The sequence below is a fragment of the Trichoplusia ni genome, chromosome 2, assembly GCF_003590095.1.
Source record: "Trichoplusia ni isolate ovarian cell line Hi5 chromosome 2, tn1, whole genome shotgun sequence".
NCBI lineage: Eukaryota > Metazoa > Arthropoda > Insecta > Lepidoptera > Noctuidae > Trichoplusia > Trichoplusia ni.
In genome coordinates, this window is record NC_039479.1 from 17,447,902 (window position 1) to 17,473,777 (window position 25,876).

Here is a 25,876-nt window from a genome sequence, read left to right on the forward strand (position 1 = left end):
ATTAGTCGCAGCGTGATGGTAGATAGCCTAAACCCTTCCTCGATGAATGGTCTATTCAACACAATAATAATTTTTCAATTCGATCCAGTAGTTCCTGAGATTAGCGCGTTCAAACAAACAAACTCTTCAGCTTTATATATTAAGTATAGAAAATAAATACTCGTGCGGGTAAAACTACGAAGATGACTAGTTATAACTTATTTATTTTATTAATCTGACATTAGGAACAAGTTAAACTTAGCCTGTTTGGGGAACTTCTCCAACATTATGCTAATTTCTCATTAATACGGCAAAAGCTCATCGTCGATGGAGTGTCGGCAAAATTACGGGGTTAGTGAATAACAGCATTAAAAAACAACAATTCTTCAAGAAAACCAATATATTTTTAAACGGTTATAACATAATCTTTAACAAACATCAAATGAACAGACAAGGTCGATAAGAATAAACAATGGGGGGTACCCTCACGTCGTCCAAAAATAAATTAAAATGTACACCATATTTAACCGATCGGGGCAGCCGCTGTAGGGCAAGTGTAAGTTGTCGTACAAACACTTGTCAAGGGACTGAACACAGAAGTCGTCGGACATGTGTAATTGACCTGAGTAAACAAACCAGTAGCTAACAGGACGCAATAGTAATATGACTGGCAGGTAGTATCAGCAGTATTCGGGAACCTCCCAGCCGTAGTACACGTGAATCCACAAACGTAATTCGGATCGCATAGAGTCGTCGTTGGATTATAAAATGTGCCAGTTGGACAAGTCAACTGGGTTTGGGAATAGACGCCATTAATAAGCACGCATTGTATGTAAGTGCTGCAGTCAGTAGATGCAGGATCAGCCACGAAACCGTCGGCCGTGCACGTTGCGGCAGGGACGGTCGGTGCCACGTTGGTTGTATTGGGGCAGGTGTAGGTACTGGTGCACTGAGACAACGTCGGGCTGAACAGAGAGGTGGTTGGGCAGACGTAGTTGTAGGAGACGTAGGTAGCGGTCGCAGCGTTGAAGATGCACAGAGTGTAGTTCTGGCATGTCGCGTCAGCAGGGTCCGCGAAACGACCGGCTCCTGTTGCAGTGCAGTTCACAACTGCGTGAGCTTGCCACGCGCACACTGACAGCAGCTGTAACAGTAAACAAAATAGTTCAAAGTGTGAGTTAAAGATTTAACTTATTTTAAAACGGCTTTAACTAAGAATCTTTGGTTGAATTTCATTTTTCCAAAAACTATTTGGACTATTCCGACTAAGACTAAGTAAGAAATATTGTGGATATTATTTTTTTACTATTCAACGTTTCACTGAAATAACCTTTTACATTTGGGTGGAAGTCTGTTTCCAACTATTTTAATTTTGCCACCTTTTCAGCACATCGTAATTACATTGAACTGGATATTATTCGGTTACCAACATAGTTATTTGGTTTAATTTTCGATATTAAATTTTGAGTTTCATTAAATGCTATAGAAATGGCGATTCCATGCAATCTTAACAGAATCACGCTCCATTGAAGAGCCTTGAATTTGCGTGCAAAGGGCGAAGCGGCAAATGTTATTAAACGCGTAACGGTGTAACTTGGGCAGAAAGTATTTTTACCAAATGAAACAAATAGAAATATCATAATAGATTCACTAAAGAGGCCAAACGTTTCTTCAATGAAATGAAACAAGGCGAAACGAAACACAAAACATTTTGGATAGCCGGACGTATCCCTCACAAAATTGTCGGTGATGAAAATATCAATTTCTTTGTAAAAAAAACACGAATTTAATACACATGGAACATTTGACTAGAATTTCTAAAACTGATTATTCAAATAAATTGGACACTAAGAAAGTTTCGGATAGCTTTAACATTTCTCGTAGTAAAAGACTCACCAGAACTGTAATGATGACCTGTTTCTCCATTTCGATGGTATGATTATGTCACACCTCAAACCCTGCTTTTATACCAGCAAGTATTATAAACGAGAATATCGGAATTGTAAAATTAACATCCTCTTTAATCCAAATGTGTCATGTTTTTTTGGATTATCTCCTTCATTTTATACCATAATCCGTTAGATTGGACAAACATTTGTAGTTTGGTTCGCATATTTCATTTCAAGGTTTATTATCCAGACACTAAGAGTTCATTTTAGAAAATACGGAAGTGCAGCTAATGTGTGAATAAACTCTAGTTCTCCGAAGTGAAAGAGGGACGTCGCCGCATCGCTCTAAGCAATATATTTCGTGTTACCCATGTTTTGCTTGTCTCCCTGGTAGTCCTTGTGTCCCTTCCTCCTCTGTTTAAGTCTCACTTTAAGAGTTAGGGAAGAATTTTGTCGGAATGAGCATTATACACACCCCGAGGAAGGTATCCTTCAGGCCATCGGTGACAAGAGCATCACAGAATACTTAGCTCGTAACTGTGGCAAAGACTTAGACGGGATCGGGGCATTTTTGGAAGGTGTTAGTTTTCAGTAACCTAGTAGAGTGGCACTACAAGAAATAAAAAAAAACATTTAAGAATCCTACACAATACTGTGATCAAGCTTGATCACTTCCAGGTGCTATTTTAATTCCAATTTCCGGCTTTCTTGATGCGCTATCATTCACCAAGGTGAATAAATTTAAAAAACCTATATAAATCTATAGATAACTGATATTCCCGCTTTTTAGCTTTGCGTTTTACTGCTACTGCTACTGGACTCAACATGATATAAACTACATATAAAGTAAATGTTCGCGTCAAATCAACCCCTTTAGGAAAATAGTTATTAGGTATATACGTATGTACAGTTCACCCGAACACAAAACGTGTTATTTTTCAGTCTTTTATCACAGAATATAAAATAGTTTTTATGGCTGGTTGGATCATTCTTATGTACACATACAAGTAATAAGATTGATATAAAGTTAGGTCATACCTAAGCGCTATTTGTGAAGTTGAGTTACTCATAATTCAAATCAATGGATTAGGACTTTAATTTTATTCGTTTTTTCGGACGATTGTCCTCAAAGTAATAAACAAAATATCTTATAGTAAATATTTGTAATCGAAATTTTATCGTTCCGAGTCATTTGTTTGGTTTTCCACGAAATAATTAGTTTTATTTTGATAATATTTGTTCATCAATCACTTTTATTTTTCGTACAACAGAGAACCCTAGCATTTTTTAATTTCAACTATTTCTTCAGATCAATTGTTTGCTGTACTTCTACAACAAGACCAGTTGTAGAATTGCTCCGACATTCGTGGCTGATATCTTATACTCCATAGAGACAACACTGATACAGAAAACATTTACTGCCGAAATAAAGTCAGGAAAGGTGACGTGATTAGTAAAAGCAACTGTTCAGATAACCAATATATTTATTTACTTAGGTACACTTCTTATACATAAGCCATGATCACTGGCTTAATGCCAGTCTACCAAAGAAGTTCTATCGTTATGACATTAAAATACTCTATCACAAATAATTAAATTATCACATAAATTAAATCTATAAGGCAGCGTCGAGAAAAAAATATTTAGTAATCTAGTTCATAAAAAAATAGCCAAGTTCTTACCTATCGCCATGAACAATGTGGAATTGCGGACTTGTAAAGGATGATACAGAGATAAAAGAAGAACTCTATCGTTATAAGATTACTTTATTCTATCATAAAAAATAATAATTAATAAGATAACGATATTTTTTTTTATATACACAAGTTTTAACCTATCACCGTAGGGCAAGTGTAAGTGTTCGTACAAAGTCGTGTCAAGGGACTGAACACAGAGGTCGTTGGACAAGTGTAATTGTACTGAGCAAACGTACCATTAGCTGCCAGGACGCAATAGTAATATGACTGGCAGGTAGCATCAGCAGAATTCGGAAACCTCCCACCAGTAGCACACGTGAAGGTACAAACATAAGCCGGGTCGCATAGAGTCGTCGCTGGATTATAAAATGTGCCCGCTGGACAAGGCAACTGGGTTTGGATATAAACACCATTGATTAGTACACATTGTAAGTAAGTGCTGCAGTCAGTAGATGTAGGGTCTGCAATGAAACCCTCAACTGTGCAGGCAGTGGCTGTCGAGTTAGTTGTCGTATTGGGGCAGGTGTAGGTACTGGTGCACTGAGACAGAAGAGGACTGAACAGAGACGTGGTGGGGCAGACGTAGTTGTAGGAGACGTAGGTATTGTTCGCAGCGTTGTAGATACAGCGTGTGTAGTTCTGGCATGTCGCATCAGCAGGGTCCGCGAAGCGACCGGATCCTGTTGCGGTGCAGTTCACTACTGCGTATATTTGCCACGCACATACTGACAGCAACTGGAATGATAAATACAATCATTACTGTTTTTAAATATAACTCAAGTACAGGTTTTGTCATTTGGGGACACATCATACATTCAACACTTGTTATTTTTTAAAAACTTTCTCGAAAAAACTCAAAGCTAAGACACAAAAAAAAAACAATTTACGGCAACGCTATGAGCGCTCTCCATAAATTATTTTAGCCTCTTTGGAGAACGGAGAAGCCAAAATAGTAATTAACAAAACCCACACTGCTGCCAAAGACCCCAGTCACATTCACAATTCAATCACTAATTGGACACAGTCAGGACAGTTGCATTCAACACTAAACATTCTTTATGATTTCGATTAATTATCACAATATTTACAACAAATAAATACTCACAATCACCGAAATGATGATGATCTGTTTCTGCATTTTGGTGTTATGAATCTGCCTTACCTAAAACCCTAGTTTTATACCAGCATGAATTTAAAACTAGGGCATCGGTATTGTAAAATTAACATCCTCTTTAATCCAGACGTGCCATTGTTGGTGGATTATCTCTTTCAGAGTATACCGTAATCCGTGTGATTGCCTTTGTATTTTAGTTGGAATATTTGTTTCAAGGCGTTAATAAAGAAATAAAAGAAGCAGACCGCTCTTCAAATGCTATGGCTCGCTTTAACTCACGCACAATTACATGAAGAGCTTGTAGTAGCTACGCCTCTTGAATTTTAATTTTGGACTTATAATTTTGTCAAGGATCACCAGTTTATACACCCTATGAAAAGGGTTTATCAAGGACCAAGAGCCATCGGTGACAAGAGCGTCGCAAAATGCTGGGATAGGACGGGATCATAGTAACTCGTTATTGGGTTAAATTAAATCGGAATTTGTACAAAAATGGTGAAGCTTTGTACTAATAATTGCTGAACCTTTATAATAGCGGCAAGAGAAATAAATCATCTGGGAAAATTTCGACTATCTATCTAGCACGGTTTGAGATGAAGTCTGGTAATAGACGAACAGACCGAGTATCAATATTACAATACCGAAGTGAAAAAATCTTTTAAACCAGTAACTGTGACTAACAAATCTGAAATTATACTTCACTTTATCGTGACGTTTTTATAAAATTCCTACTGAACCCTAAAGGTCATAGTCAGCTAAGGAGATATGTGATAAAACTGCATATGCTCTGCGTCATCTAAAGTTCTACTGGAGATAAAAAGTACATAGGTACGTATTGACAGTTCACCCGCATACAAACATCTTTTATTATTTTAGATAAGCTTTATGGCCAGTTAGATCATTCATTTGTACAATGAAAGGAAAATGCCAAGATGTACATAAACCTGGGTATTCTAGCTTTAGGTGAGATACAAATAAAGGTTTTTTTGTAATAATAATAGTTTACTAGTATAATTATAAAAACGCCAACGTACATATATCGGGATAGCCCGAATTTAGGCAACAAACAAATCCACTTCACGAAACTTGTTATAATAAAAGAAAAGCTGTTTTTGCAAATTGAATTTGAGCAAGAAGAATAGCGCCGCGTTAAGATGCAGAGACACCTCAATGCGGATGACGTTGTTGTCTCCTTAAAAAAACTATGGTATTCGTGACATTTACATAAACTTCAACGATAAAGTAAACCCAAGAGAGGAATGACTAACATTGACGTTAGCGAAATAATAAAAGGTATACTATGTAAAGTGTAGTTATAAGACAATGTTATAAGCATAGTTTATTTTCATAAACTTTTAATTAATCTGGTGTGAGCATAACATAGAGTCTAGGAAAGGCTACATTTTGTCGCAATAAATGACTAAAAGCGTATAAAATTGCGACTTTTTCCAAACCTAATATTTGCTGTATATAAACATTAATAAAAGCAAGTATTTCAAAATATGAAATATACGAAAGAAATAAAGTCCCATCTATTCACTATTTATTTAAATCCATTTGTCGCAAAGGGCATAAATATTTAAAAAGAGTGTAAAATATAAAGTTCTCTTGGATTTTAGTAATAAGAAAATCAGCTGCTTTGATACAGGGAGGTTCAATAGCCTTTATGTCTAGTGCATGCAATAAAGTTGTAAATCTCTCCCACAAAGAGATTTATTTTAAGTAAATGTTAATATTCAACCATAAATAAAATTTCAACTATTAAAGAAACTATTGGAGTATATCTTATGTTGAATTTTTCCCTGTTATTTTGAACTTATACTATTTTTTCGATGTCATTCCTCCTGCTATCGCTCTCTGTCCGAGGCTTATTGTTCCAAGATCTGTGGATAGAGTACAATTCCATCTTCAAGAAAATCTGACAACCAGTCAGGGTTGTGGGACAGACAGTCGCTCCATGTAAAACATTTCACTCCGTACGGTAAGACTGCTGAAATTGCTTAACAGCTGTAGAGTCCGATCTCCACGATTTCAATTATTATTTTGCTACGGAGCTATGTCAAAATAAAAGCGTTTTACATTTATAATACAGTGATAAGTCCTACGGTCTCACAGGACCGTAGAAATTGGCACGAGAAAGGGGAGGCCTTTGCCCAGCATTGGGAGTATATGGATGAGGCTGCGGATGATGATGATGATGAAGTCCTAAGATATTCATTGAAAGTAAATGATTTAGAGGTTAATTTGATAAAATTATTTATTTTAACAAAGTTAAATACCATGGTTACAAAAAAAGCTTTGGAAAAGAGACGAGAGAAGAGTCTATTTTGAATAAAAAAATATGATGTAGTGAATTACCCTTAAAAGATAGAAATATGCTATCGCGGACCTATTTGAACATTTTAAGACGAAAAAAAAACTGCTAAACATGCTTTTTACGAATCATAACCGTTGTCGCAGCGCACGCTCCAAAAGTGTTAATTTCTTTCTTTTTTAATTGGACCAGTAGTTCCTTAGATTAGTTCGAGTAAGGAAACAAACTGTTCAGCTTTATAATATTGGTATAGATTATATATGTTTAAGATAACTGTAATCACAATGTTTAATAAACATTAAAATTGTCAAGTTAAGCAAATTGCAGATTCTTAAAACGGTTATATTGGCAGAATAACTTGTATAGGTAAGACTCCTACCTACTTATATTTTCAGGTCTAGTTTTCTTAATAAAGTTTTTAGTTAACTAGTAACCATTCTATCTAATTATCTAGTACTAACGTTAGATTTCTAAATAGAGTACGAAATAAACACCTTTAATAGATGCATTTGAAATGGAGAAAAGGTAAATAAATGTTTATTTCTTGCTCGATATAATTCTAATACAGGTAGTGAAATATGTTTTATAAAGAATCTTCGCTAAAATCAAGATTTCACTTAATTATTATTCAGAAGAAATTACCTATACTTATTACAAATTAATATCAGGGCAAAAATGGCTGGCACAGTTTGCCCTTTTAATGATCTAAATCCAGAATAGCTCAGACTAACTAATCGCTTTTCAATTCCAACCTACATAAACATTTTCATGACTAACAATTGTGCCACAAAGTATTATATTGTTGTCATTTTAGACTTCCCTATTATCACAGATATCTTTTCCCTAGAGAACCTTCAATAAACAACGGGCTGCCATTAAAAGTGACATGCCTCATGCCAACAACTGTAGCCAGCATCTGATAAAGTAGAGTTGTAATCAAACAATATTATCATTTTTATCTAACATCAACAAGACGCCAGTGATGTGACATTCGATCCTAAAGTGCTTTTCACTTAATTATGGTTTTGTTGGAGAAAAAAAGTTTCAGATACAAGTAAGTATAGATAACGTAAATGGAACTTAATCGAGTATTAGTAAGAGTAAGAGTCGCATGCAAAATAGATACTCGATAATAGATACTCTCGGGTATTGTACAACTTTTGCTTTTGAGTGGTGGCGTATGGCTCCAAATTTACATAGTGTCTTGCAGGGTGCACAAAACTAAAAAATACCTAGTTATAACTACAGTGAAAGTGTCAATTCCAAACAAAAATACACACGCAACAATCATTTTGGGGTGAGTCCTACAGAATCACAACTGAAAGGCGCAAATTTATGAACAGCAGTTAGAAGGTTTAGCCAATACAGGCCTAAGAATATTCTGTACCTCCTTTTATCGTTTGCTTCCGCTTGCAAAGTCACATCCCTATTTTTTGCCACCGAAATGGGTAACGATGTTTCCGTTATTATTCAGCAGCGATAATTCATAACACCAGGTAGGCGCCACGTTTCAGGCATTCACGAATTTTCGAAAGAAAGAGTTCAATTAGTTTTAGATGATATACTAGTTAGGACGTTTATTAGACACCTCGAAAATGGAAAGGATAAATATTTGCTGCGCGATTGTTTTATGTCTTGTAAGTATTTGTTTTACTTTTTAGTTATATTGACTTCATTTTGTATCTTATAGAGCTTAGTTATTTTTTTTAGTTCTTAGTCCTAGTAAACCTGTATGTGTTAATAATGGATCGCTATGACTACTTTAAACAGAATTCAAATGCATTATTCTTTAAATTATTTGATTTTGTTGAACCTTTAAACATTTACAAAGCATCATATTATACCTGATATTGATATTTATTTAAAGGTTTTCGTATAAACATGTTGTTTTCAAATAATTCATATTATTAGCTTGGAATATCGTCATCACATCTCGTGTTTTCTATTACCTTGTTATCTTCTCTCTAAACATGTTAAAATCTTATAATGATAACATTTATAGCGGATATGATAAGCGAGCATGTTTCTAATTACAGGGATTATGCAGTGTGAGTCAAGCATTAGAATGCACGACCCGAGGAAGGTTCCCGAATGACGAAACAGATGACTGCCGAGGCTACACAATGTGCCTCATGGGGGGACTAACAAATTTCACTCAATACAAACTCCTTTGTCCCATGGGATCCGTATACAGCCATTTGGAACAGCAGTGCACGAACGCAACGAATTATAAATGTTATCCAACTTACAATTGTACAAGTACAGGCAACTTTGCTTATCTCGAAAAAGATGATTGTTCTTCCTATGTAGCTTGTATCCAAGGATTGGGTAATCTGGGTACGGCTCGGTTAATTGAGTGCCCTCAAAGTATGCTTTTTAATCCCGAAGTTGGTGTTTGTGTGAATAGCACTGAATATGCTTGTATTCGTGAGGTAATTGTAAATAGCTCGAGCAATGTAAATAGTTCATATCAATTGTTCCTGTTTTGTTGTTATGTTCTGTTTATTATGTTTTATATAAATTAAAAAATAATTTTCAATATGTGTCTTCCTTTTTTAAAGAACATAATAGGAATATATTTTATACCTAATATATTATACGAGTATTTTACATTAGGTCATTATAATAAGAGGTTTTCTTCGTAAAAAAACTATAGAAAAAAAGAAGGGCACGTAGAAAGACTAATGGATAAGTTCCTCAAATATTTACCTTGTTAAGAGTTCAGAAAACCTATGAAGCAAAACCTTCTCCAAACTACAGAACCCTAATAACCTTACGGCAGAAATGAAAACACCATACAAAAGCCTGCGGAACAAATTTTCGATTATTACGCAGGGTACACTACACAGCCAAACCCCACCAACACCAAGCTCCGGATTATTAAAAAATCCATCCACGTGTGACCCTTGCCCTCGAGACCATGTATATTACAATTGCCTTCGACCAAGCTTTAATGGGGTCTTGCAAGTGAATTTCCTAGTTTGAGATTTACAAATCTTATTCTTGATTTCCACCGAAGTAGCTTTATTACGAATCAATTAGCTGATATCCAACCAACCTTTCCTCTAAAAAAGACTCGGCCACTCATTGTTTATTCTTTTACCTCAAATCTGGTGGAATAGGAAAGTGCTGAAACGATCGACAATTAAAATTCAAATAGACCCTAAGGCCGTAGAGAAATAATTTAAATTAAAAAAAAATGTGTATTAAAAATATTTCTAGATATAACTATTCTATTGGCAACACCATGCAAAACGTCAAAAAAACTTCATAACATTGGCTTGACGTTTATAATTCGAGGTTAAGGCGATATAATATTTACAATTAATGAAAAATAACACAAATATAGCATAATTTATTAATGGTACCCCAATAATTAGTTACACGAATAAAGAACACATTACAAATGTATTCTAACGTCGTAGTTCCAAGGTATGAAATATAATCTTTTTAGGTTAGATTTTATTTGATCCAGTTTCGATTTATTACATAAAACATATTTGTTTACAGACACTGGACGAGACTATCATGTCTTTGTCGTTCGTTAACAAGTTTAGAAGGGCAGAAGGTTCCTCAGACAGCTAAATCGAGTGATGGGATCTCGCCTCCTCCCCGTATCCGTAGAGGACCTACTGACATCCTACAAGCTTTAGCGGCTACAGTAGGAACTGACCCAACAGCTGCACATTACAAGTAAATGTTAACTTTATTTCTTAGCCCTTAAGACATATTATTGAATAGAAAAATCAATTTTGTGATCTTAAGAAATGTGCTCTTAAAAATATATTTACACTTTTGTATTAAAACGTAATCTTCAGTACAAGGTGTTTATACTTATAGGCACTGTCTAATTGAGTTCAAAACTCAATTTGCGTGTAAATCATTGAGCTTAAGCTTAAAAAAGATTCTGTTTTTCAATTTTTGTATGTCTTTAAATAGTTTAAGTCACCTTTACCGCTTTCCAGGTATCATGATGACCCATACTTAATACCACTGTCAAACTTCCGCAAGCGAGCTTATGCATTGTCAGCGGAGGCTGGTCGGAAGGCAGCTGCTTGGATCCGTGATGAACACGCAGATTTATTCACCACCAGAGAATGGGACCCACCTAACAAGGCTAAGACACCATACTTTAATGCTGACCCACACATAAAAGCATTTGAACCCAAACCAATTTATAATGATGAAAGCAAGGTAATGTCCAAATTATAACTCTCATTCGGGAATTTAATCCGTTTGTCCAACCAATTAGTTTTTTTTGTCCTATTCCTATTGTATGTTACCTTCAGTGTCTCTTCAGTGAATCCTGACTACCCTCTTTTAATAGAATGTAAATCTTTCATCAATCAAAGTTAATTATGTTGATCATCATTTCAGGTAACAGAAGCAGACCTGCAATACGCAATCAAAAACGCTTTGATAGAAGATTCAACAAAGGTATTTCAACTATTGGGAGGTGTTGAAGGTGTGAATGATGAACTGAAACTGCAGTTCTTGCAACTATTGTGCTTCTACAATGAGAAGGAGCCTGACTCTATGGAATGGTTGGAGGAGAGATGGTTTGCAGCTAACACTAGAGACAGACAGGCCACTACTTGGAGGTAATGTAGCATATAAGCCTATTATAATTGTTGAGTTAGGGATTATTGCATTTCATTCATGGTATGTACAATAAATTGAAGCCCTGCCTTAAATTAAGATCCTGTATTAGTGAACGGCAGTACCAGAATGAAGGCATTATTATAAAAAAAGATTATATAAATTAAGATCCTGTAATAGTGAATGGCAGCAAGGATTTGGCAATTATAATTATATCAGTATGGTTTTAAAGTATTTTACTTACAAAGTAGTACAATAGTTACAAACTACTATTTTTATTAACCAGTTTCGTAAAAGCAATAAAGTATGCAATGCTCTTTTTTCGAATCAATATCCTAAAAAGGGATAACTTTGCTTGGACTTATTTAGATAAAATTTATAATTTAAGAAAATGTTTGAATAGTTACAATGTTTGATTGCATACATAAAGTTTGGTTGCAGAGTTGGTGGTCTTGCAGAAAAAATTTTCCAATCACTGGAACCAAAAACTTCTGAAGCATACTGTGCTATAATTCAAGGCATGGCTAAATACTATCAGGTAATTATAGTAAAATAATTCAACTACAATTTATTAACGAAAGTTTATTAATCTAACATGTCTGTATTAAAGGCCTTTTTTACAAGTATTTTCAATACTTTTCAGGCAGAAAGAGCTCATATGTTAGCTTCTGAAGCTATAGAGAAGGGTTTGCAACTGTCCACAAGTGTATATAACTCTCTTCTGGCCTGTGTTGGGTTTCTGCGCGAGGGTACACAAATGCGTATAGAAGCATTAAAGTCAACGTTGGCGCAAATGAATGAACAGGTAAAAACTCAAGTTATTAAAATATATATTATCAAGATGTAGTATAGTAAACAATATAGTAAATACTGGAATATAATCGTGTATTAAGACCTTAATCATGCTCATACTCCAAATCATGAAATGCAAACAAACAATACACATTAGCATTACAAGCGTAAATAAAAAAGAAACTAATGATGCATCATACAATAATACTTATACTATACATACCTAACACGTTTTATATCATACCATTTCATGCAGAATGATGCACTGTCCTTTCATTAGTTTCTCCAAAATTCACTTTGTTTTTCAGGGTATTTCTCCGAATAGCGAAACTTTGTCAGCTTGTCTAAAGTCTATATCAGCTTGGGGCGGCGGCAAAGCTTTGCAACAAGTGGCGCTTCAAGTTGTTGCTGAGTTCCGAAAATTAGGCATAGAGCCAGGTCTAGCCGCGTACTACTACTTGCTATGTGTATTCTGCAAGGAAAGTGAGTATATTAAAAAAAAAAACATCAGTTTGTAATTTTTGTGTTTGTCACATTTCCATGTGTCAAACCTAATGAAATATGCATGTATATGGAATCAAAATCAGAGGATTTAGGCTCGGGTGCGTGATGATTGCGCTAGACATTGCGGCGCACGGACTAAATGCGGGAAAAGAAATAAAAAAAGGGATTTAGGCGCTTTAAATATCCAGACAACTGCTAGTTAAATACTAGCTAATATCCGAGAGTTAGACGATGAAATCAGGTTTTTGAATAAAAAACTCCAAATAATATTGGATACCTATTTAGTTAAATGCCATATCGTGTATTGACCGTTTAATCCGACGAATTATAGAATATGTTAAAACAGTCCCAAACTCTTTGTCATTTTGCTTAAAATTGTATGCGTTTTTATTTAATTACACCATGTGACTTGCATTTGACTGATTATTCATGTTAAGCTGGCTTACGGTGTCAAAAAACGAAAGATAAAAAAATAAATCTTAATTCATTGCTTACGTCTTTGCAGGGGGACCAAGGTATGATTTACTGTCAACAATGATTAATGACTTGGAAAAAAAACAGAGTCTAGTTGCTACGGAACCCGCCGACACCAATTTCTTTATAACGGCTATGGGAGTCTGCAGTGACCATTTACAGGTTAGAGCCGGTGTTCGCATGTTTACTTATTATGTAAATTGTTTTTTACGTCATACGATAGTAAATGGGGATTTGACAAAAAAAACTGCTTAGACAGACAGATTTCCAAAAAAAATTGGATAAGTACGATTTTTTAACAAAAAATGAAGGGGCTATAAACATTTTACTAGCAAGTTATGTTTCTAGCCCCCGCCACCATACATTTCATCATCTTAAATGCTTTTAATCTTCCGTAATTTTTAATGATATGATAAAATGAAAAATATGTATTCAATACTTTTTGAAAATCTGTCTGACGGACTAAAAAGAATTAGATTATTAAATTTAGACAAATACCCTGTTGTAGGCACAAAAACAACTTGAAATGAATGTAAGTAATAAATGTATGTTTCCTTTCTAGAATATGGACCTTGCAGAGAGATTGCACAATCTTCTAATGAAAGACGACAATTACAAATTAGTTGGAGATGCTTACAAAGAAAGTATTTTCTACAGACACTATGTTACAGTCACTTGCAGGTACATATAATTCTATACTTGTAAAAATAGATGGATGAAATAAGGTGGAAAATGTAAATTTTAATTCTTATTTATTTTATAGGCTTGCTCCCTTTGAGAAAACTGTTGAAATACTGGACACATTAATACCAAATGTGTATGTACCTGAACCATCCGTTATGGAAGAGGTAAGATTAGTTTCCATTTTCATCAATATTTTATTTCCGATGCAACCCTGAACAACATAGTATACTAGCATTGATGAAAAACAACTAAATATTGTTGTAAAATTTCATTAAAAATCTTATAAATACTAAAAAAGTTTGTCAGAAGTGGGATTCGAACCCACGCCCTCAGAGAGGACCAGAACAACTCGCACTCACGTTCAGTGAGCAAGGGAACCTTGAGTCTGGCGCCTTAGACCGCTCGGCCATCCTGACAGTTGGCAATCGTGGCGAAATTGTCGACCGCTATCAAGAATAGCTAAAAATAATTTATTTCTGTATGTTCAATGTGTTGTTGGCTGACTTAAAATTTTAATGGAACGTCACTTTCATTACACGAATTTTCATTTATCTTTGTTAAATAACTATAATGTTGTAGTTAGTGCGTAATCTGATAGATTGCGCATTCAATTGGTGTTATATTTATATACCATATTATGACTAATTAATTCGTTCTGTTTTTCGGCCATAGTTTAAATATTTTTACTAGTGAACTATGCAGTAAATTTAGCTTTGCCGCTTTTGTTAAATTACTACCTATTTCTTTTTACACCTATACATACATACTATAAAAAAAATGAACCATAATCTAGTGTAGAGCATATTATCTGCACTGGATCTTTGTTAAAATTCAACTACGATGATATTTACCTGCGGTTGCAATAATTTCCATAGAGAACGTACTTACCTAGCATAACCTCTTTTGTTCTCAGTTTTAGGCACAAAAAAACAAAAATAATGTACCTAATATTATATTAATTACACCAATTCACTCTGATTATTCCTAATACACAGATTATTAAAACGTTGGAAGTGGGCGGTGCGGGCGACCGTCTGGCGCAGGCCTGGTCGCAGCTGGTCGTGTTCGGGCACGCGCGCAGGGCCAGGCTCGTCGAGAGGCTGCTCGACGCCATGTGCAACACCTACCAGGGACAGGGTAAGGGAAACTTGTAAGATATGCGTAAATAATACTACTAATATTATAAACGGGAAAGTTTTTATGTATGGATGTAGGGATATGTGCTACTCTTTCATACGAAATCCACTGAACGGATTTACAAGAAACTTGGCACACAGATATTTTGTTCCGATTGAATGTACCCGTGGATTGCTTTTCGATTTGTAGCGAGCGGGCGCGTGATCAATTGCTATGACTATTATAGTATGTGATTGAATAGGTAGTGTACTAGTCTGTCTACCCGTCCGTCTGTCTACCCGTCCGTCTGTCTTCAGGACGAAGACAGCTGCAGTTGATTTTATCATAGATTTCTGCTGCCGCTTTAACCTAATAATCGACGTTAAGCAACAATAGGATATCCATATTTATTAGAACATTTGTTTATCTTTAGCCTATTTGTACCAAGGTGCTACAAGTCAGACTCGCACTAGACCGGGTTTGTTGGTTACAAGCAATATAAGTCTGAATGTTTTTGTTTTAGATGAAGAAATTAAAGCTAAAATGCGATCTGCTGCCACTGACATCCTCAACTTTGGAATAATGAGTGAGGAACAAGAAGAGACTAAGGAGCTGAGAACACCTGGACAAAAGTAAGTCTTATCATTATTAATATTAAGTCTTTATTAATTTGCTAGATATAATGCCTAGATCCTCTTAAATAACACGGTGGATGATTGTAACTGAATAATTTATATAAAAAATTAATCCATTAAGTACATCGACTGTGTTATTATAAAATATATTTAAATCACAGCATTCCTTGTGATAATCGAAAACAAAGTTCGCAGATACGTTAAATGTACCTTAGTAAAAGTTATCATAGCTGCCAAGCCAAAACAATTTAAACCAATTATACCAATTTTCTTTCGATCTCTTTTTAAACAGACTGTCAGCTTCAGCCCTATGCAACATCGTCGACATGTGCTCAGACGCTAAGGACAAGGCCGACCCGGGCTGGCAGACCGTGAACGCAGCGCTACAGAAGCTGGGCCGCGAGGAGGCAGCAGGTGTCCCGGCCAAGCCGCAGGTCTTAGCTGATGTGGCACAGAAAGCTGTTGCTATTGGACAACCGGCGATCGCTGCGGTAAGTTGTTGCTTTTGCGGCATTACTGTGCTACATTATTGAAGCGAGGGATGAGGATTATTCTGTGTGCAGGCCGTGAACGCGTTACAGAAGCTTGGAGGCAATAAATCAGAAATATTGGTATTATTTTGAATAATTGTAGTTTGTGCTCGCACGACGCTTCTGCTCGAGTTCTTTGCGACGTAAAAGGATGTCAATTAAATAGAGGCATGCTTTATCAAAGGCTACTTATTGAGCAAAAAAACTTACTTTGATTTGCGTACAGAGAGACTACTTACTTACATTTTTAATTGGTGAATTCTCATTTGATAGCCGTTCCATATTTTATTTCCCATCCTATTTTCTATTTATTTTATCTGTTTTACTAATTAAACTTACAAACAACAGGCTGCAGTAACATACCTGGCGGAATGCGGTTTCGAAGAAGCGATGTCAGCTAGCGTACAAGTCCTGAGTACGATGCTGAACCGGCCCGAGTCTGAGGTGGAAGCCTTGCTCGGGCAGCAGCACTCCAGCCTCACGGGGGCCCTGCATCCGTCGGCAATGGCTATCGCCGAAGCTTATAGCATGTAAGTGGTCTTTTTTAGGTTTTTTTTTAATAGATATAATATGGCATATACTGTATATGGGTATAAAACTGTTTCAAGAAACCTCAGTTACATTTTAAGTGCAAGTGAATGTACAAATGTGACAAGTTTTGCTTCAAGTAGTTTTAGGATTTTTTCCAAGGAAACGATAGTAAAAAAAAACATCCTTCATAGAAAATTTCGTCAGTTATATAATGTAATAACTTTCGTGAGGCGAGAAGTGGCCGCGTTAGGTTTTGATTAGGGACTCCCGTTGCATCCGAAACAATCCGTGGCTATATCTTATTCTTATATTGTAACATGGAATTTCAAGCTGATCTAAGTTTTACTCTGGTCTGCCTTACAAATAAGGTAATTAAAATAAAATATTATTACATATTACAACTACACCGAAGCAACTCCTCATTAGAGATTTATCCAGTTTGGTAATATTGTTTTTTCCTAATGATTACGACAATATTCCATTTTAATTTCTAGCGCCCTACTCCGAACCAAAACCGAAATCCCGATCCCTCCATATCCCGTTCCAACTTATAAGTACTACTAAATTTAAAACATGTAAGTTAAACCTATACCTATGTAGGTAGAAGTAGACTAGATATGATATATTATAGCCAAGTAGTTAGTGGCCATAAATGCTGTACCGGAGGTCGTGTGTTCAATTTTCATCCAGAACAAATATGTTATGAGCACATTGTCATTTGTTTTGTGTCCGGGTGTAATTTATGTCTATTATTTATGTATTTAGAAATATATAAATATGTTTATCAGTTGTCTAGTATACATAATACAAGCTTTGCTTGGTTTGAGACTAGATGGCGTCCTGTGAAAGTTAAATATTATATTTTTAAACAGTGTCTGACTAAACGATCTCTTATGTACCGTAGAAATGTGACCGTAAACGTGTGACCTACTAGAATACATTTATTGTGATGATTAGGCAAAGTAGGCAGTTAATACGTAGCGTAAGTTATGAGCAATAACGCAATTTTTTAAAAACTGTAGACGTACCAAAATATTTTAGCTTGTGAGTAGTTACAGATCTCAATCATTTTTAATGAGTAATAGTTACTTTATAGTTACTACTAAAAATGAGCTATCATTCTAAATTAGAAATATTTAAGTAAGTTTATCAGTTGTCTGGTTACCATAACACAAGCTCTGCTTAGCTGGGGATCAGATAACCGTGTGTGAGTTGTCCCAGGATATTCTAAATTTAAGTATCATTTAATAAAGCTCGCCATACATAGTCACAGAGAACTTTAAAAAAGTCGTTTCATACAGTATGTTCTAAAAATGATAGAACCATCTTAGGATCACCGAATACTCGTTCATATTTCTAGAGCAACCTGTATATTCCAGATTTATACAGACGTCTCATATTAAAACCTGTTAATTATTTCGCAGCGCTAAGACCGGAGCTCCAGTACAGCGAGAGTCTTCATCATCGAGCTCGGACAGCGACAGCGAGTCTTCAGACGATGAGTAGTGTTAACAACAGTATCATATAGTTTAATAAATGCATTTAGGTATTATCGAGTTATTTGTTTTTACATTTTTATTAACCTTGACATATTTTGTTTTAAGTTTTCGTTTTCCTGTAAAATATATATAATTATAAATAAAATCAGGCACGGCTTTTTATACTTGTTTTAGGAGTGTTCTACTTATTTTTTGTTCTGATATTAAATTAGGACAAAACACAAATGCATAGAGCTGTGACGCTGAAGCTGTGACGTCATATCTCAATAACTGTCAATAAAGACAGGAAGAACTGTCCCTCTCTCTTCTTCTTGAAGAAAAAAACATGAATGGTAGGTTACCATTATTATTACTTATTTTTTTTCAAAAAAAAATGGTAACTGAAATATCCCGACTACGTCTGGCTAAGTCGGACTCCCTTCTAAAAACTAAAAAAACATTGAGATATGATAGCCCCTGAACACTTAATCAATAGATTGAAACAAAAACAAAGATACATTGACTACTTTTTATCACTCTGCATACTTCAAGCCTCTTCGACAAAAGCACCGTTAAAAACATACGTTTTCGAGTATCGGTGACAATGTGTCACCTATTTCTGGAGGTGTGAAACAAGCTAATTGTCTCCTAACTGGCCGAGAAAAAGCAGTTATTGTCCGCTAGTCTTGAACCGTACTTCGAATAAGCAACGTCCGTTTTGTGAGATCAAAAATGTGCAGGCTACATCTCTTATCTGTGTTTTTAACGGTAAGTACAATTGCACTACTTTCTTTACTATTCAAAGTGTAGTTTTCCAGTTAATCAATAAAAAAATAAAGGCAAGATGATAATGTTTTAAGTAGTTTTTTTCCTCTTTGCGGGCTGAGAGAGAAGTTTTAGCTATTTCTTTTCTGAGCTATTTTAGGCCTAGCTTGAAAATTTCATTGATTAATCTAATCACGTTGCTAGTGTTTTAAAGTCTATTATCATTTTAGAACTCTAATAAATTATAGTAAACCATTGACGAAATGTACTGCCGCCAAACCCACTGAGCGTGACGTGTTCGATTCCCGTAAGACAAAAATTTGTGTGATCCACGAATACTTGTCCTGAGTCTGGGTGTCTTTATGCATTATGAAGACCCCTGCGACACAAGGATAATAAACCTTAATGAGGGATTCGTTCTATTATGAGAAAAAATACCGTGATAAAAACCATTATGCATGGCATTATTCTAGGCATTTAATAAAAAGGCTACATCTGTTGAGGCAATCCCAAATTTTGTTCACCGTTTAAATAAAAGTGACTTATGTTATTTGCGTTCTTTATCATAAGGATTTACCGAAACGAGTCACACGAGATCATATTTGCTATCAAAACAAAGGAAAATATTCAACTTTCATAATAGTATTATAGGCATATAGGAATTATTATAGCAACGCTCATTTAAGCTTGAGTAGAAACTTCACTTAAATCCATAATAGTAACTTTACATATTTCAATAATGTTTTTTTTTATGTATCTTTCATTTTCAGTTAATCTCCATCAGTTTATCGAAGGCGTACTATATAAACCCAAACGAGGAATGTGGGCCATTAGGATTCACATGCGAGAGAAATAATAGACTCCGTATATGTGAGGGCACAAAACTAGTGGGGCCCACTTTGTATGTCCCCTCGGAACATTCTGCAACGAGGAGTCGACAGATGTATGCGAAAATGCCATCAACTACATAGACCCTGCGCTGACGAGAAGGCTGCGTTGTCACCGGAACGAGAGAATAGCGAATCCCAACGTCCCAGGTTGCAAGGGATACATTCTCTGCGTGCCAAATGGAAACCGCTTCCAAGGTATCAACTTCAAGTGTGCAGGAAATACAATTTCAACGGCTTCACACGGTCATGCACCTCTCCAGACAAATACAAATGTCCAGTTACAAACACTACAAAAACAGCGCCCGCGCTATACGGCTCTGACGACAGAAAGGATCCCTATCTCGGGCTTGATAAGTCTACATCGAATATCAATAATCGGGTTAATGGAAACCGTCCTACACCGATTGAATGTAAGAACTACAAGTTTAGGGTTACTCAGGACGACACTCCCAACCGCGCGACGTTCTTCTGTCCCCCACGACCAGTGAGAGGTGAAACCATCATTAGATGCACTATATTTTCAAACAAGTTCTGTGTCACGCTAGAAAGAAATGACGAAGACCAATTTATTGTTGAAAATGGCGCCCCCCGCGTAAACCAAGAACGTGGACTAATTGAATTCCGTTACTGCGATACTTACAAAGACTGAACAAGTGACTACAATTAAGGTGTCTATGGATTAGCTAATAATAAAATCACACTGGTTTTTAAGCGTAACATGCATACAGGTACTGTTTTATTAAGATAAATTATTATGTTAGTAATTAATAAGATAATTAATAAAGGGATTAAAACAATGTTAAAATTAGTATCATTACATTCATCTATTTTGAGAACTATGCGACAAACAGCGTGTGCTAATGTTTACTTAATGTAGATTACCTTGACTATGATGCAAAACACTGATGTCGTTGTAATATAATCATATGAATCCTACTAACAAATACATAATATCTCAAGAGCTAACACTCTGTACTATCAGATTTAATACATTTTTTCTTGTCCTTATCGTAGACTTCATTGCTGCCACATTTTTTAACTTTTCGACGATAAACTTCGTTTACTTTAGTGCATTCGTAGTATTTGTTGCAATCATTTGAATGCGAGAAACTTCCTTCGTCTTCACATTCGAATTGTGTATTATACTTTTTTTACTCAATTCTCCTACTATTGCTGAACGACTTTCATCTGTAGCGACTCGAGAGTTGTCACTAACAGAAGACGCCGACTGGGTCGAGTTTTTGGCATTCTTCTCACATTTTATAGATACCATATTTAAATGATAGTCTGAATTACATGAAATTATATCTTATAAATTGTTTTTTTGTATTTTTAACACAGATGTAATAAATATTATCTTTAAAGAAGTCTTTAAACCGCCCTTCAAGTGAACATCTGAACTGATTATTTCTTACGCAATGCGATAAGTTTCTGGTACATTGTTTATTGATATCACTGAATACAGTGTTGTTTGGGCATATTCCAACCAAAGGTTGAAGATTCCCTACGCATGTATAGAATTTTCTGCAATCTTTCTTATCGGCGTATTTGCCTCGGGTGTGGTTTGAACAATTAAATGTCGTTGCAGTAGCGTTAGCGTGTTTTGTCTTTATTGCTTTCATGTAATTGTTTGTTCGTAACTGTTTGTTCAAAATCAGGCTTTATAGTAGTGTTATGTTTCAATTCGTTACCCGTTACGTTTCGTTGTGTTTGATTATGTTCTTCGAGATTAACCTCTTGATTGTTTAACGTTGTACTCGTTTTTAATTTATTAGGTGTTTCGAAATCCTGCGATATATTAGTAATGGATGTTTTAACAAAAGTTACATTATTATTTTCTACGTTAACATAATTATTTGCTGATTTAAAATTTCTCTACTTTCTTTTTGACTTGAAACATGAGCCATGTTAGTTGTAGTAGACATTTTTCATTTTCTGCAGTATTATTTAAAGAATTTTGTGGCAAATTAAATGCGATTCTGTCGATAATCCTGTACCTTGAATATCTGGAATAAGCTTCCGATAGTTCGACGCAATTTCCTTATTAGAGAATATTTCTTTAGTTGTATTAAAATTCATATTGCCATCATTTAGCGTAAGAGCTTTTTCTTTGTTTATGTTTTTGATCAATATCGTGTAATTCTGTCAAATTAACAGCTGTTGTGGTAACGTTTTCAATTTTCTCAATATTTATATGTTTCGCTGTCGCACGACCATAATTTGAATCAACTGTTAGGTTATTAACTCTCGTATCATTGAGAACTAATCCTAAATGAGATTTCTCAATTATTTTTGCGCCGTTCACCGGTATAGTTTCTACCATAGAATCTGGTGCAGTTACTGAATTCAAAACTGGTTGAGTTGTAACTTTACTGAATGGTGAAGGGTTGTAAAATGATTTGAACTTTGATCTAGAGGCTCATCTGTTCTTCTCACGCTGGGTATTATATAAATAAAAGATGCATCACTCAGCTTGACAGTTGGTGTCAAAAAAGCGACAACTGGTGACAGATTTGAAATGCCGTAAACGAAATTGTTTCTCTCAGGTATTTGTTTGATGGGAGGTTGTTGTGGTAACTGTACATTACTGTTACATTCTCCAATTTAACTTCCTCATAGTTCATTATTGGAGTAGTTTTTGCCATAGGAGGGTTATCTCCCATTATGTCCTGAAAAGGAAGGAATATTTCTTGTTTGACTATAGTGATATTATTTTCCGCATTCGTTAAATTATTAGCTTTGTCGTCTCTCAAATTAAAAGTAACATTTTTTTAGTGCTAGCTATCGGTGCACTAGTACTAGCTACTGATCGTAATGTCTTAGTTTCTTGATTAGGCGTTGAAGGTAATATTTCTCTGTCTTGATTTAGAATCGGCGCTTCCAATGCCTGTTGTATCATCAACAATTATCCTTTTAACTATTGTGGTGTTGGTTCTTGGGTCTTGAGTGACAGTGCTGTTAAATCCATCCCGTAATATAATAGAACGTGTTTCATTCGTTTCCTTAATTTCTGGGACTACATCCGTAAGCTCTAATTGAAATGGCGAATGAGTAGTTTGTGTCTGCGAAGTTGCCACTGTTGAAGTCGCTTCTTCACGTTGGTTTTGTGTAATAGATATTATTGATGAATTAGTTGAAGATGTTGTGGATTCAACAGATACTTCCGTCGCTAAAACTTCACCATTTCTTACGTAACTAGAATTATTTTCATTCACGTTTGTGGCTACATTTTCAACTGTATTAATAACTTCACTCTCCGCAGTTAAAATGCTGTCACCAGTGGTAGTGGTATCGTTACCTTGTGTTAATGTCAAATTTTCAACGAGTCCTTTCGATGAATTGGTGACAGTAAATTCTGTCACACTCTGTATTTCTGGAACGGTTGTTGCCGACGGTGATGACGTCATACTTTCAAACTGTAAAGTAGGCTCGGTTTGCTGTATTATTAGTTGTGGAGCACGGGTTAAATCATCACCGCTTTTAGTTTTATTGAAATCAACATTTGTTTCCAAAGGTCCGTTGGGATCATTTGTTTGATTTTTTTCTGCAGGTATAGATTCACGTAAAACAGTAATTTGTGTTGCATCGGTCGTATTTACAGGTTCCAGTGTAGATTCAGAAGTAGAATTTGCCGTAGCATCTAGAATAGTTGCGGACGAAATAGTTGTAATTTCATTCAGACCCGTTTGTATCATGTTTGTTGGAACCGGCGTCAATGTTGTATCAATTAGAATTGTTGAAGGAGTTGTTGTTGTTAATGTTGAAATAGAAGAAGTAATATTGTCAAAAGTGGTGTCTGATTCGTTGGCTTTTAAAACATTTATTGAATCGATTTGTGTATTTTCATCTGTAACATTATTTGGGATTGGAACTTCCGGCATATTTTCAATAATAGTTTTGACTTCTTGTGTATATTGTTTTACTATCGCGTTATCAGTTTTTTCTCTTAAAACTGTTTTTCCCGTAATGTTTAACGGTAATGTGTCATTTAAGCTGGTTTGGGTCGGTGCACTATTCAGTGGCAAATCTTCTGAAGTATTAGTCGTCTTTGATATTGGCGTTGGTATAGTAATTTCTCCGACATTCACTATTACTGTAGGTTCAAGACTGGCGATATTATTATCAGTATCAATCAAATTGTACGTCTTGTTAATAAATTCATCCTGATCAATGGTTGTGTTTTGGTCGGGCACCTTTGTGGAATTAGCATTCATAGATGAATTTATAACTTCACTGACTGTCTCTGTATAGGTAAGAGAAGAGTCTGTTAATTCATTTTTGTTTATTTCTTCAACAGTGTTCTTAATTTGTTTAGGCATTTCGAGGATTCGATTTCTTCTATTTGTTTCACTTGGGTTTGTAAATAAGATCGTTTTATTGTTTTCTGATAAGTCCAGTTGCCTACTAATATTATTCTCTATTTTAGAGTCCGTTCTAGAAACATTATTGTTATTAATTATTCCCTGGTTAATATCGGTTACATTTTCAATAGTTCTTCCTCTTGTTGCGATATTGGTTAATAGGTTTTCCAGATTGGTAGAAGTCAAATTATTAGTATCAACATTAGATGTTAATGTTGTAGTTTTGGATTCTTGTGACTCTACAACTGTATTACTAATACTATTTGTAAATTCTGTTGGCTGTAAGCTTTCTATAGCATTGCTTACAGAGTTACGTGTTTGAATTTCTATTGTTTCATTACTATTTGCAATATTTTCAATATTAATAGTTGTAAGATTAACTTTGTCTTGAACCAAATTGTCTGGAATTCTTTTACTAGCGTCATTTTTTCTCTCAATTTTATTTTCATTTGGGACGTTATACTGGAAAGTATTACGTACCATAACTTCCTGAGGATTATCGAAAACATTCATTGCATTATCCCACCTTGAATGTTTTTGGTAGCAATAGGCTGCGGTACGTCATTCTTAAATGATGGCGTCGTCAAGCCGTTGTTAACGAATGCATGATTTTCAACAACACCACTGATATTGAAAGAGACAGTCGTTGATGATGTATCGTTATTAGCGGCATTTGTTGTTACATTGACAATCGTTTTCGAAATTGCAAATTTGAGATAGGGTACATTAGTGAAGTCTATGCTTGGATTTAAAGTTGTAGGAGTAGAAGACGGCACTATTTTGTCCACAATTGCCGTGTCTGTGTTCAAAATTGGATTTGAATCCGGCAGTTTTCCCGTAGTTCGCAAATAATTCATTGGAGCTATAGTAGATTTCGGTGTATCGTTAACATTAGAGCTAGCTTCATCATTGTCGTGTCTAGACGTCACTTCAGCCGTTTTCGTCTCATTTTCTCCAGTCATCGTGAATTTAGTTTCAGTCATGCTGGACATTTCAATTTTTTCAGTTGTCGTAGATTCGCCAATTAGTTTTAATCCTGTGTCATTTTGATGTAGTGCATTATTATCACTATTTTGATTAATTGTACTATTATCTGTCCGATATGAGTTATCGACTGCTGAGCCTGCATTCACCGTTGGTGCAGGAGTACTTAATGTTGAATCTAAAATTTCATTGGCAAAAGTCGTCGTATTATTGGATATAGATACTGTCACTGCTGTGTCGAACGTGGTTTCTGCCTTGGAGTCACTATTGCTATTGACAGTGTCAGGAATAGTTGCTACACTACCAACCGTCGCTTTTTCACTTAATACGGAACTAGGTGTGGTTTGTACTGTTACCTCTGCTGTTGTACTTGTTTCGTTGTAAGCTTCTTTAAAATCATTTAAGCTTCTTAGAACCTCTAACTCTGGAGCGGGCGTTACTTCTTCAGGTATCGATGAAATACTAACAGGTTTTGTTTGTTACACTTGACACTTCAACCAAGGGCACTGATGTCGCACTAGTACTCACTACAGTTGCTTC

The 25,876-nt window shown here is 35.4% G+C and overlaps 5 protein-coding genes, 1 long non-coding RNA gene, 1 other non-coding gene and 1 pseudogene across 7 annotated transcripts in view; 3 read left to right on the plus strand and 5 right to left on the minus strand.

Annotated features, from left to right (window-relative positions):
* Nucleotides 1-361: 361 nt before the first annotated feature.
* LOC113508482 lies at nucleotides 362-1,920 on the minus strand. The gene is made up of 2 exons (XM_026891550.1): nucleotides 1,876-1,920; nucleotides 362-1,123 (listed from the first exon to the last, which is right to left on the minus strand). The coding sequence occupies exons 1-2, from the start codon at nucleotides 1,903-1,905 to the stop codon at nucleotides 503-505; spliced, it is 651 nt and encodes a 216-aa protein (XP_026747351.1). The 5' UTR covers nucleotides 1,906-1,920; the 3' UTR covers nucleotides 362-502.
* A 1,755-nt stretch (nucleotides 1,921-3,675) lies between these two features.
* Nucleotides 3,676-4,312, minus strand: LOC113501816 (the record flags this gene model as incomplete). Its single annotated transcript, XM_026883094.1, has 1 exon — nucleotides 3,676-4,312. A coding segment is annotated over one exon (615 nt), but the record flags the coding sequence as incomplete, so codon positions are not given.
* Nucleotides 4,313-8,091: 3,779 nt separating this feature from the next.
* On the plus strand, nucleotides 8,092-9,534 carry LOC113508483. Its single transcript, XR_003402027.1, has 2 exons — nucleotides 8,092-8,630; nucleotides 9,030-9,534. It is a non-coding gene; the product is annotated as an uncharacterized LOC113508483 (long non-coding RNA).
* Nucleotides 9,535-10,251: 717 nt separating this feature from the next.
* Nucleotides 10,252-18,414, plus strand: LOC113508484 (protein PTCD3 homolog, mitochondrial-like). Its single transcript, XM_026891551.1, has 15 exons — nucleotides 10,252-10,425; nucleotides 10,504-10,686; nucleotides 10,959-11,187; nucleotides 11,371-11,594; nucleotides 12,034-12,130; nucleotides 12,236-12,397; nucleotides 12,693-12,867; nucleotides 13,394-13,524; nucleotides 13,925-14,043; nucleotides 14,126-14,210; nucleotides 15,042-15,183; nucleotides 15,686-15,794; nucleotides 16,090-16,288; nucleotides 16,676-16,857; nucleotides 18,283-18,414. The coding sequence occupies exons 1-15, from the start codon at nucleotides 10,400-10,402 to the stop codon at nucleotides 18,362-18,364; spliced, it is 2,145 nt and encodes a 714-aa protein (XP_026747352.1). The 5' UTR covers nucleotides 10,252-10,399; the 3' UTR covers nucleotides 18,365-18,414.
* On the minus strand, nucleotides 14,347-14,462 carry Trnal-caa. Its single transcript has 2 exons — nucleotides 14,425-14,462; nucleotides 14,347-14,391 (listed from the first exon to the last, which is right to left on the minus strand). It is a non-coding gene; the product is annotated as a tRNA-Leu (tRNA).
* Nucleotides 18,415-18,777: 363 nt separating the features above from the next.
* LOC113501822 lies at nucleotides 18,778-20,640 on the plus strand (annotated as a pseudogene).
* A 2,182-nt stretch (nucleotides 20,641-22,822) lies between these two features.
* On the minus strand, nucleotides 22,823-24,310 carry LOC113501831 (uncharacterized protein DDB_G0290587-like). The gene has a single exon (XM_026883117.1). The coding sequence runs from the start codon at nucleotides 24,308-24,310 to the stop codon at nucleotides 22,823-22,825; it is 1,488 nt and encodes a 495-aa protein (XP_026738918.1).
* A 551-nt stretch (nucleotides 24,311-24,861) lies between these two features.
* Nucleotides 24,862-25,876, minus strand: part of LOC113501839 (uncharacterized protein PB18E9.04c-like) — a 4,223-nt gene continuing 3,208 nt past the window's right edge. The window contains exon 3 of the mRNA XM_026883129.1: nucleotides 24,862-25,724. Coding sequence (XP_026738930.1) covers nucleotides 24,862-25,724 — 863 coding nt within the window. The remainder of the gene's footprint in view (nucleotides 25,725-25,876) is intronic.

Bases quoted from the DNA above. Each gene is read 5' to 3' on its own strand.
- LOC113508482 (XM_026891550.1), bottom strand. From the start codon at position 1,905: ATGGAGAAACAGGTCATCATTACAGTTCTG. The intron at 1,124-1,875 runs GTGAGTCTTTTA...TTACTGTTACAG, and splicing joins AGGTCATCATTACAGTTCTG to CTGCTGTCAGTGTGCGCGTG.
- LOC113501831 (XM_026883117.1), bottom strand. From the start codon at position 24,310: ATGCCTAAACAAATTAAGAACACTGTTGAAGAAATAAACAAAAATGAA.
- LOC113508484 (XM_026891551.1), top strand. From the start codon at position 10,400: ATGTATTCTAACGTCGTAGTTCCAAG. The intron at 15,795-16,089 runs GTAAGTCTTATC...CTTTTTAAACAG, and splicing joins CTGAGAACACCTGGACAAAA to ACTGTCAGCTTCAGCCCTAT. The intron at 16,858-18,282 runs GTAAGTGGTCTT...ATTATTTCGCAG, and splicing joins ATCGCCGAAGCTTATAGCAT to CGCTAAGACCGGAGCTCCAG.